We start from the raw sequence: 12,563 nt of genomic DNA, 5'->3' as shown, positions 1-12,563 counted from the left end.
ATTATGTATCTTCCTTATGGTTGATTATGCTTCTGTGATTGTCTTTCTGTACTGAAAGAGACTGAACTTAATCTTTGATTCTTCTGGCATTGCGTGTAAGCAGTGAACTCCAGTGGCGGGTTCCTTTTTTATGTGGGAGATAATGTGATAGGATTACATGTATGTGAATTTTACCCGGTTGATCTTGTACACTATCGGATATTATATTTACTTAGAAAAATCTTGTCATATCCTTCTCTGCGCGAGCATACTTGTCCAGCTATATGATTTCTAGTCAAACTTTTCCAATTGAACTCCAAGACGTTATGTAGCATTGGCCATTTGTCACTTATTGAAAGCCTATTTATGTCCACTGATCCGTATCATGGAAAGCTGAGGGTCTATTGTCCCTTGAAATTATCAACACCAGAATTTTGACATGGTGGCTTCAGCTTATGCTCCCTCCAATCTAAATCCTGTATGAGACTGAGCTGAGGATTCTAAGTCGTTTTTGAATAAAAATAGTTGGGAGGGATTAACTTGTTTAAAATTTCCATTTGTTTAGGTTGAAACCCGCAAGGTTTTCCTGCGAGACACTACAATCATCTCTCCATATTCTCTTCTACTTTTTGGGGGTGCCATTAATGTGCAGCATCAGGTAAGTTATTCTGCCAGATGTCAATTTCAGCTGGAAAATAACCTTGGTTTATGAAGGTCCTTGATTTCTTATGTAGATGTGGCATGTCTTGTCTTTCTTTCTTGGTATATATTCGTTGCTTAATCTGTTTTCTTCCTTGTTTAACTATGAACAGACTTTCTTTTGAAATTTCATGCAATGTAATTCTTAAATCAATGTAACATCCTTCCGCTCATAACTAAAGTCTCAGTCTTATGAAACCTAATCTATAAAAGAAATTAGAGGGGCTTAATTTTCAATTCTCTAATTTATATTTAGGGTGTATCATTTATCTCTAGTACTTGTTCATCTGTTATTGACTTGATGCACCCTCTTCTCAAGTGGAGAGTTGGACAAATAGCATGGCTCTGAACTGTGAAGACTTCATACCCCCTTGTATGCAATTTCTTATAGTACAGTAAGTTTGGTGGTGTTTTTTTTTTGTGAAGTGCGATGAGTTTTATTTGTTGGTTCATGTTTATGGCCCTGTTCTCTCCCCAATTAGCTATTAGAACAAGAGGGAGAAATCCTTTGATCACTTCATTCTACAAAATTATTTGGTTTTTTTTTCCAGTTGGGACTTGTCACGGTAGATGGTTGGTTGAAGATAACTGCACCAGCACAAACTGCTGTGCTGTTCAAGGAACTCCGCTCAACTCTCCAGTCTGTTCTTAATGGAATGATTCGTAAGCCACAGGTATTCCCCCTGCCTCTGTCATCAAATTGTTTCTCATATGATTACAGACTGCATGTGACTTACTTTCCCTCACTTTTGTATTTGAGATGGTCTGCGTTGATTAAATAAGTTAAAGAAAGAGAAGCAAAAGGAAATAAATATGCATTATAAAGATGTTTATGGACAAGCATTCTTATAACTGTTGTAATTGATATAACATGTTCGAGAGCAAAGGCTAAAGTGGTATGGAATTTGAAAAGTTATATCCCTATAAAACATAAGGACTTTTTGGAGGAAAAAGAATGAGAAATTGTACATGGTGACCTCCGAGTATATTGAGTTCTACTTCTACATGGTGGGTGGAAATTTTGTTTTGACTTTCCAAAGTAACCCTCAACTATTGTATATAAGATTCTTGTAACCTGACTTTACATATTTTATTAGAATGCCATTAAGTATTTATATTAATAAACTTCATGTCTTTCTTCATCTCCTTCCACACCACCCAACCACCTACCATGGCAGCCTATCAATCCAAACTCACTGTCCCACCAATTCTAGCTCCGTGGAAGAGAGGAAGGGGGTACGTGGTGTGATGGTGCAGCCTCGTGGTGGAGTCTGTGATGATTGAAGGTTAAGGAGGTGGTAGGGCTTTGTAGGAAAAGAGGGAGAGAGAAGGAGAAGGTATGAGGGAGAAGGGTAAGGCTAACAAGGAGAGGGGTGGGGACAGGTCATTGGTGGCTGCAATGGTTGGTACCGTAGGCATAGGAGGAATCGGACTAATTTTTCTTGGCTAGTTCGAACTTGTTTTGTGTTTTTATTGTTTATGGGGGTTAATGTGCTGAAATCAAAAGGATAGGCTCTTAAATCTAAGTTTAAGAGGTTCTCTTGTGAATCTAGGCTCCAAAATCACACAAATGTAAGTTGGTGTATCCGAACACTCAGTTCATTGAAGCTCACGCTAAACACTTACAGTTCATTAAACACAAACTTCTGTTTGTTTTATTAATGATGAACGAATGCCTTATATAGGTGTTTTGCAACACAAGTAGACCAAGACTAGGAAACTAAATAAGACAACAAGAAATAACAAACTCCTAGATAGAAGAACAACTACTTGGGCCCTACATGCTTACCGTTACTTATTTTCCTAATCTGACTAGAATCCTAATGTGCTTAAATCAAGTAAAACCTTCCCCAAGTGCTTAAATCTGACTAGAATCCTAATGTGCTTTAATCCAACTAGAATTAAGATTGCAATTTATACTCCTAACGGAACTAGGAGTTCTAATTAACATGAGTCCTATTCCTACTAGAACTAGGAAAACTAACGATACTCCTAAGAGAATTAAGAGTATTATACAACTTCCATTTCTAAGAGGGATTACAACTTTCACACGTTACCAGTACTTATTTCAACATGAAACTCAACCATAATACAATGACCTCTGCATAATACAAAGAGACCAGTGTCTAATGGGAGAATGGAGCTAAGTATTATTTGAGGGGAGTTACATGGCTTTTAATGGCTTGTTGCATACGATTATTGTGGGTTATGGCTTTTCCTATGAAGGCTTGATGTTGGTCTGGTTATCAGTCTCAGGAATGTTGTCTAGTGCTCAAGGGGCTTGTCTAATTTTCGCATGGCTGTAAATTATATTACACTCTAGGCAAAATCTCTTTGCTAATGTGATATCTTATTGTCAAAGGATATCTTGACCTGCCCGGTGAACTTTCTTCTTTTATTATTGTGTGAATAGTCCTGGTACAAAGCTTAAAAACTAGGAAAAGTTTGCTCATTTACATCTTGTGTCTACAACATTCCTTCAAGCCTACAAAACATGAAATCCAGAGAAGCCTTTAAAAATTGAAAAGAAGATGAGAACAAATGAATGAGGAGGAACAAGTTTAAACAACTTTGATGCGTACACTTTACTGTTTATCAAATTCTGCTGACTGACCTATTAAATGAAAAGATAACAAAATTTCTTCATCATTGTTTAGGACTTTACTTATAAATTACTAGTCTTATATGCACACACTGCGTGCAGAAGTATATTTCAAAAGTTAAACTAATTGAGTAATTATATCTAATACTCTAAAGTAATTCAAATCACTCCCAACTTCCCTTAAAAGAAATTGTAATAGTGCAATAAATGTAATAACAAAGAAATTAGATAAACATATAAATAGTGTTTTTCACTAATTTAATTTGCTTTCTTTTTTTTTTTTTTTTTACAAGGAACTTGCTTTCATTATAGAATAACAATTTATCTTAGAAAATTTATCAACAAAAGCCCAAAAAATCCATGTTTTGGTAATAACTTTTTACCCCAACTACAAATTGAACAAAATCTAGAGATAACTAAGACAATTCTTCAAAACATATCTATTGTTCCACACCTAGATAACCTTATATTAACTCCATCTGTGGCCAAACTCCTTAAATTATGGCGCAAAGAGCCACTTTCACGAACACAAATTCACATATATCTTGTAGTAATTAAAATAAAATAAAAAGTAAAAATTGTTTTAGATAAGTCAACCTGCTTGGTCTTCCCAAAATAAGTCAAAGTTTGGGATCATTCCTCATTACATTAAGCTTTTAGGACTATTTTCTTCTATTGAGCTTAACTTGTTTGTCACCTGTTTAGTTGTGTAATTGCAAACTGCCGTGCAGTTTCGTGGTGAACTATTTGTTTTTTCTTATTTCACTTTTCCCTTTTAAATTTGAATTGTGATAGATTTTGTAGTTTTGTTTTGTTGTATGAGTAATTTGGGTAATTCACGTGGACACCAAAGTTCCCAGCAGACAATAATTTTTAGTGATAATTCAATAAGAAAATTAATTCTGCCTTTATCGGTGACGATGAGTTTTGTGTAATTTTGTAGAGGATAGCAGTTGAGAACGAAGTTGTACGATCCATTATTCATTTGTTGCTGGAGGAAACCAAACCTCAAGCATAATCTGTAATTAAAGCAATACAGGTTAGCAAATACGGTACTCTTATCTTTCATTTGCAATGCTTGTATATAGAAACAGCCCCCTTTTGTTGATAGGTTCTGTATAGCTGATTTTTTTACACTTCATTACGTCCTAAATATATACTTTTTTTAACAAAAAAGAGAATAAATTGAATTAATGGTGTTTTAAGCTTGTTTTCATTCGAAGTTGAGACTAGTCGCACAAGAAAAATATTTGGTGCTATTGGCATTGTTATCTTACCTACACTGATCATTGATTTTTCGCATTCCATTTGAACTATTCGTTGATATCTCTATGCTCTAAGAAACACTTAGGGATTAGAATTATCACTTTAATGAGTCCTAAGTTTCTATCTTTCAAGCATTGGAAAATGATTTTTGGGGCGAGGATTTTGGTTTACAAGAGAGTGCATGCTTTGAATCTGTTTGGCTGGCTGTGAGAAGCTTATTTATAAGGAAGGAGCTTCTTTGTTGAGAATTAGGAAGGCTAAGCCTCGGAGTGATATGTCTAACCTTTCACAATCATGTTATAGCAATTGTTGGATCTGATCTCTCTAAGACAAGTAAAGATCTAGGATGTCAAATCGAAAGTAAAATCAATCATGGAGTTCGTGAAACTTGGATAGGCGAAATTTTAGGTTATTGTGTGTTGGCGAAGAAAACATGCTTTTTCTCAAGTTCTTTTAGAACTTAAATATGTCGTTGAATGGGTTTGATCTTCTTTTTCAGTTGGACGTTTCAATCTTCAGATGAGGTTATTAGGTGATGAATTCAAACAATTCAACACATGTTTATGTATTGGGATTGCGGGAGGTTCCCCAATTTGATTTGGGATAAGCTTTGCACCCTCAAATTCTAGGATTCTGCCTTTTGAGGAGAAACTCATGGTACCCTGAGTGCATGATCAGCCATAGAAGAAAGTGAATTCCTTGTTAGTTTAATCTTTAAAATTCCAGGAAGGTTTCTTATTTCAATGGCCTTGCGATTTATTGTCTTGTGGAACTTTGTCGTTGAAGTTCTTTTTCTGTAATACATAAAGGTCTACACCAAAAATTGCCAACTGAAGTTCGCTATATAATTTACATAATATCTTCTACTCAAAACTTTGGACTAGTAAGGTAACTCATTTTAGTGTTTGTTTATATTTCGTTTGTAGTTGGATCATTCTACTTATAGTTTGTAATTCAGTTTTTAATTAATGCAGATTATGTTGATGTCCAACAAAAGAAACACTTAATAGTTATATGTATTAGTATGTTCCTACCAAATTTCCTTTGTCCCTAAACTATTTAGTACAAAGGAGTGTATTTGAAATGAGTGCATATCAAAACAAATCAGAGTATCTTTTAAATAAGTATGTATCTTATTAAACGAGGATGTATCTAATTGAATGAGTATGTATCTTTTAAAATGATTATAAATATTTTTTTTAAAAGTAAATTCTACAAATGGACAACCCTATATCTAATTGATTATACCAATTTTAAAAATGAGTATGCATTTACTGAAATAAGTATGCCTTAGTTTAAATATCAATAAGATGTTTTTAATAAGATTGTACATGATTATATATTTATTTACATGTAAATCACAAACGATGTTCAAAGTGAGATTTCTTAATAGAGCAAAATGCTAAAGTGTACCAATCATAAAACGGAGATAGTATGCTAAATGTGAATGAATTATGTTTGATTTGATTTCAAAGGTTATTAATATTGACCTCGGCTAAATCAAAAATTAGCAGGTTTTCGACACGACATTTTAACCCTTGACTTGGGCTTGCCTCGAATTGAAGTTGTTTGAGAAAAAAAGACGACTCAGGCACAACTTAGAAATTTAGGCCCAACCCAAAATGATAGGTTTTGGCGTGAAAACGTTGGCTTGATGTTTATCCCAACCTAAGGCTTTAGCATGAAACGCACTAATTTTTGGGGCAAAACATGATCATCTCTATTTGATTTATGTAAAAGCATAACTAATTAAATATTTGATATTCGTATGAGTTGATAATAGATGTAATAAACATATACCCCTAAATAATTAGGTTTTTCACTATTTACCATTCAACTTTTTAAAATTTCTTTAATATTTACCATATGTACTTAATAACTGACGATTGTGAACTATTTTAGTCATTAGTCCTGAATTGGCCGTTAGAGGTGTCAATCTGAGTCACTGGGTGGGTTTGGGTTGACCCAACCTGGGTTGGAATAATCAGGGTGAGAGTGTGCCATTGGTCGGAACTGGGTGGGTCTGGGTGGAGTTGGGTCGGGTTCAACTAGGTGAGGGGGCTTTTAGAGGGTCAGAACTAGGTCGACTAGGACTTACTCACTCTCACTGAGTTACTATATTAGCAACAAAAAGAGTTAAAAATGAGTTGAATTAAAGAATTAGAAATTAAGAAATGAAAATATGAGATTAGAATATTAAATATAATAAGTTAATAATATGTAGAGTTGAAGACGAAAGTATGATCCTACGAAGATGGAGACATGAAGTGATGAAGTTATTATGTTGTCATTAATATCTTATTAGGTGATGTATTTGATCTAAGTAGTATGTATATTAAGCAATCTAAGCAATCTATGTTTGAACAAGAACCAAGAACAAGATAGTTCTTAGCTTATTCAATGATTGGCAAAGCCACCACAATGAATAATCCAAGGGTTTTGATGCATAAAGGAAAAATCACCAGCAACCAAGAGAATTGTGCTGTTTGCACACTTAAGTTTTAACAGAACTCACAAAACTTTATTCAATCACTTATGAAAATAATCGAACTACATGCTATGTATTTATACTGAATCGTGCATGCTAATCTTAGTAGAAATCGTGCATGCCAAACCTAGTAGGCTTGGGACAAAGTCCTAAGTCCTAAACTCCTAATACTTTTGAATCATGTAAAATTCATTGTTTTAATAACGTAGGCAAAACCATAATTCCTAATACAAATATAACTATGAAACTAATAAAGATAGTACGAGTCCTAACAGAACTAGAACTGCCATAGACATGTTAATCACACGCCTAATCCATGCTACCTAAGTTGGTTAGCAAACATGCTACCACCTTGGTAGTCATCCCCATGAAGAGTCCTCCATGTACATCAATTGAGCCAAGGTCCACTGAGACATTCTTATGAACAAGAGCTAGTAAACTTGCATCAACTACTCCTGTGTCATCCTCCTCTTCTTGAGAAACAATTGACCTCAATTGAGCCATATCATCATCATGGACATAGGGAGCCAGATCACCCACATTCACAGTAGCAGTCACATTGTAGTCTCCAGGTAAATCAAGCTTGAAGGCATTATCATTAACCTTCTCTGCAATCTTGAATGGTTCATCTGCACGTGACACTAGCTTGTTCTTTCTTTCAAAGGCCTGGAAACCTCTCCTTCCAGTTGCAACCAGGCCAAATCACCAACCTTGAAAACATGTTGCACTCGATTCTTGTTAGCTAATTGTTGGTATTTGGTGTTCACCTTCTCAATTCTAGCCTTCACTTGTGCATGAAGCTTGAGCATAGCTTGCGCCTTGTCCTTAGCACCAACATGGTAAACCTCATCAATAGGGAAGGGAATAAGATCAATAGGCACCCTAGGATTGACACCATAGACAACCTCGAAAGGAGAACACCTTGGGGCATATGTAGGAGACCTATTGTAAGCAAACTCATCGTATGCAAGGTTCACATTCCAATCATTGGTACTCTTGCTAACCAATCCCCTAAGTAAGGCGCCTAAAGCTCGATTTGTTACTTCAGTTTGCCCATCAGTTTGAGGATGGTGTTAGGTGCTAAAACAGAACTTTGTACCAAGGAGCTTCCATAAAGTCTTCCAAAAGTAGCTCATGAATTTAGTATCCTTATTACTCACAATAGTTTTAGGAATACCATGGAGATGAATTATCTCCTTACAATACAAATCAGCCACCTTTGAAGCATCATCCGTCTTTTGACAAGGAACAAAGTGTGCCATTTTAGAGAATCTATCAATGACAACCATTATAGAATCCTTGCCTCTCTATGTCCTCGGCAATCCCACCATGAAATCCATAGCAACATCTGTAGGATTCTATAAGTACTATAAGCGGAATTTCAAGAATCTAATTCATAAGCACTTAAAACAGGATCACATGCATATATAATAAACGATCACATAAAAGTTCAGAAATAACCTTTGTAGCGTGAATTCCACAAAGCTTGATATAACCTGGATAAAGAACCCCAATTCTGATTCCTCTACTTGGTCCACGAACCCAGTTCAACACTCCACCAATGCTAGTTTGAAGGAAGAAATTCTTCTTCTACTTTAATGGAGTTTTTGTGACTTTTAAGAAAGAATATGAGAGAAAAAAAATTATAGGAGATATCAAGTATTTTTATTCTATTGCCTAACCCAATATATAAATATATTTAGTTTAGAAATAGTTCCCTTCTCTACTCCTCTTGGCCGGCCACCCCTATGGCCCTTATGGGCTCTAGGTTTCTTTTGCTGATCCAAGTATAATGTGTGACCTAATAGGATCCATTATAATGGGCTTCGGGTTTATAATTTCCTAACCCAAAGTTCTATAGCATTCTCTAGCAAGACGTATAGATGACTCAATAGAACGAATTTATTATCTCCATAATACGATTCATAATATAATTAGTAATTGCATTTAATTCGACATAAATCCTTCAATATCATCCCAAGGACAATCTAGAATAGGTAGAGGTGATATGACATAGAAGTAGTATCTATGTAGAGTTCTACTTCTGTTAGAATTCTATGTAAATTAGGATTTTAATTTATAGTTTCAGTTTTATTTTAAGTGTTTAAGTGATAAAGGACTCCTATTATACTTAGGAGTCTAATTCCTTATCATTTAGTCTTTGTAATTATCTTATAATAGGCGTGTAGTATAAATATGTTTTAATTTATCTTTATCCTTAAGATAAAGATAGATAAGTTTGTTAGTTGTTATCTTTAAGCTTTATTAGTTTTTTAATATGCTTAGGAAACTTGTACTATAAATATAAGTTTCGGCCATTAATAAAAGGGAGTGAATCTTTGAGTTAATTCTTGTGAGTTAAAGTTTCAGGAGAGAATCCACAAAAACCCCAGTTGAACTTTGAGTCGAAATACACCTAAGTTCTCCATATCCAAAAACCCTAGTTGAACTTTGAGACGAAATACGCCTAAGTTCTTCATATCCTGGTTACCAATTGAGTTGTTGAGACGAAACACGCCAACATACTCGACTTTTCATTAAAGAAATTATAAAGAACCTTTCTTTTAATTAAGATTCGTTCAAGATTACATAAAGATTCAATCTTTCATAAAGAAAAGCCATTAAACTACATCAAAGAGCCTAAACTAAGTGAATCTTGCATCAGGAACCACATCAAGTGGTGTGGCTGCCTCGCACACCCTGCTCGCCCACACTCGTCCGCCTCGACTCCTCGCTCGCACACACCCCGCCCAGCCGACTTCGTGCGCGACGCAATCCTCGCTCGCACACTCCCCGCCCAGCCGACTTCGTGCGCGACGCAATCCTCGCTCGCACACGCCCCGCCCAGCCGACTTCGTGCGAACATGCCTCACCCTCGCTAGCCTTGCTCGCCCAGCCTCGCCTGCCCTGCTCCCTAACTTCCGCCCACCATGCCTGACGACCACGCATCCTTGCACGACGCCATTCAGCCTACCAACGAACAAGTTCAACTTCTTATTGCTCAGATGGTTGCTATGTCCTCGAAAGTCACATCCTTTGAGCGTGACGCCAATTTTTAACGCCCACCTCCACATCAACCTCGACGTGAAGATGACTTATGGTTGGATGACTTGCCTTCCTTTGATGGCGACCTCAACCCTGAATCATATTTGGAGTGGGAAAGCAGGTTGGATCGCTTCTTTGATCACAAGAACTTGAGTGATGGCTCTCGTTTTTCCTATGCTATCCTCAAGCTCATGAAATACGCGTCCCTATGGTACGATTCCATGCGCACAAGACGTGCACGAGAGGACAAACCACCCATTGACTGCTGGTCCTCTCTTAAAGATAAGATGCACAAACGATTTGTGCCTTGAACCTATAGACAAGAACTTTTTGTGCGCCTCAACTCCCTGCGACAAACAACTTTGAGTGTTGAATAATACATTAGGGAGTTTGAAAGACTACATATGGCTTGTGACATTCAAGAAGAGGACGAACAAAAAAACGCTCGCTTTCTTGTTGGTCTGAATACATCCATCGCCAATATAGTTGAGTTACAGCAGTATGTCACATTTGATGATGTTTGCATCCTGGCTTTCAAGGTAAAACGTCACAAAAACGAACCTCCCTTTAAGCATACTCCGTGGGTGACACCCACTGCTTCGGCCGACCCCTCGTGCACTTCCCCAGCCCCTTCGACTGACTTGCGGAGTGCTAAGCCCAAGTCAACCGAACCATCTACCACATCTACGCCTCCTGCTGATAGTGCCACGCTCAGAGGTAAGAAAACTCAATGTTTTCGTTGCCAAGGCCTCGATCATATTGCTAAAAATTGCCCCAACACTACTCTCACCACACGTGAGGAATTGGTGAACTATTTGGCCGAAGAATTGCATGCCCCTATTGCCACTACACCTCCTATAAATGATGAGGAATTTTGGTCGAACCAACCTATTTGTGCACTGGAGCAAGAGCAACCTAATTTGCTAATTCGATGCTCTTTGTTATCTTCCAACTATGATGAACCTATGGATGAACAACGCACAAACTTATTCCACTCGAATTGTATCATCAAGGGTAAAGTTTGGCCATTTATCATAGATAGTGGTTCGTGTACTAACGTATGTGATTTGTCTTTGGCTGAATCATTGAATCTCCAAACACGCAAGCACCCACAACCCTATAAACTAAGCTGGTTGAATGACGATGGCATTTGGGTACGTAAACAAGCATTAGTTGGTTTCCGTGTAGGTGAGTATATGGATCAACTATGGTGTGATGCCTTGCCCATGACTGCTTGTTCATTATTGCTAGGACGACCATGGCAAAGTGATAGACATGTGATGCATAATGGCAAAACTAATGCATATTCGGTTTTGATGGGTGATAAACGAATGATCTTGCAATCTTTGCCTCCTAAATCTAGGCGTCCCAAGTCCTTAGATACTGCCACGCCATGTAGGGAGAAGGAGAAGCAAGAAGGAGCTCATGTGTGCATAAGTTCGTGTCATAACAAGAAGGAAGGTAGACAACGAATCCTGCAACTTCGACAAAGCACTAAGTTAGGTTTAGGTGACAAAGTATGGTTGTCACTTGCTGCTCAAAAACTTCATGTGAACCACAAGAATCGAAAGCCTATGGATGAAGGTCCATTTCAAATTGTTCAAAAGATAGGCTATGCAACATTCAAAGTGTTGCTAGGAGATGGCATATGTGCAACATTTCCTTCATGTGACTTAGTACCATTCTTCGAAGACTAAAAATTGGGGACAAGGTTTTTCTATAGGGGGAGTATGATATGAAATAGAAGTAGTATTTATGTAGATTTCTAGTTTTGTTAGAATTCTATGTAAATTAGGATTTTAATTTACAGTTTCAATTTTATTTTAAGTGTTTAAGTGATATAGGAATCCTATTATACTTAGGAGTCTAATTCCTTATCATTGAGTCTTAGTAATTATCTTATAATAGGCGTGTAGTATAGATATATTTTGATTTATCTTTATCCTTAAGATAAAGATATATAAGGTTGTTAGTTGTTATTTTTAAGTTTTATTAGTTTTTTAGTATGCTTAGGAAACTTGTACTATAAATATAAGTTTCGGCCATCAATAAAAGGGAGTGAATATTTGAGTTAATTCTTGTGAGTTAAAGTTTCAGGAGAGATTCCACAAAGACCCCAATTGAACTTTGAGTCAAAATACGCCTAAGTTCTCCATATCCAAAAACCCTAGTTGAACTTTGAGAAGAAATACGCCTAAGTTCTTCATATCCTGGTTACCAATTGAGTTGTTTAGACGAAACACACCAACATACTGATAAGTCTCTATTTTATATATGATTTCTGCATGTTATATTGCATTTTAGTATAAGTTTTGAGACTTATAATATGTTTTCTTCTCGTATTTTAATATTTTAACAGTTAAGTTACTTGAGTTACAAAGTTGATTTAAGATATGAAAAATACGCTTAAGAAATTACTTGCTTGATTTTAATACTATTTATACATGCTAATTTGATTTATCTAATATTTATAATAGTAGTATT

The 12,563-nt window shown here is 36.3% G+C and overlaps 1 protein-coding gene across 10 annotated transcripts in view; it reads left to right on the top strand.

Moving 5' to 3' along the window:
- The window catches only part of LOC104896899 (DExH-box ATP-dependent RNA helicase DExH7, chloroplastic), a 62,142-nt gene extending 56,415 nt beyond the window's left edge, over positions 1 to 5,727 (top strand). For 8 of the 10 annotated variants that reach the window (XM_048647259.2, XM_048647257.2, XM_048647260.2 and 5 more), the window contains 4 exons: positions 545 to 637; positions 1,230 to 1,352; positions 4,224 to 4,319; positions 5,046 to 5,384. In XM_048647259.2, the coding sequence (XP_048503216.1) occupies positions 545 to 637; positions 1,230 to 1,352; positions 4,224 to 4,298 (291 nt within the window). In that variant the 3' untranslated portion in view covers positions 4,299 to 4,319; positions 5,046 to 5,384. Of the gene's footprint in view, positions 1 to 544; positions 638 to 997; positions 1,074 to 1,229; positions 1,353 to 4,223; positions 4,320 to 5,045; positions 5,385 to 5,520 lie in introns of those variants that run through there. The other 2 variants (XM_048647258.2, XM_048647261.2) reach the window with 2 other exon arrangements.
- The last annotated feature ends 6,836 nt before the right edge of the window (positions 5,728 to 12,563 follow it).

The sequence above is a fragment of the Beta vulgaris genome, chromosome 6, assembly GCF_026745355.1.
Source record: "Beta vulgaris subsp. vulgaris cultivar EL10 chromosome 6, EL10.2, whole genome shotgun sequence".
Lineage (NCBI taxonomy): Eukaryota > Viridiplantae > Streptophyta > Magnoliopsida > Caryophyllales > Amaranthaceae > Beta > Beta vulgaris.
Note: the sequence above shows the minus strand (reverse complement) of the source record. Positions and strands in the feature narration are given on the sequence as shown.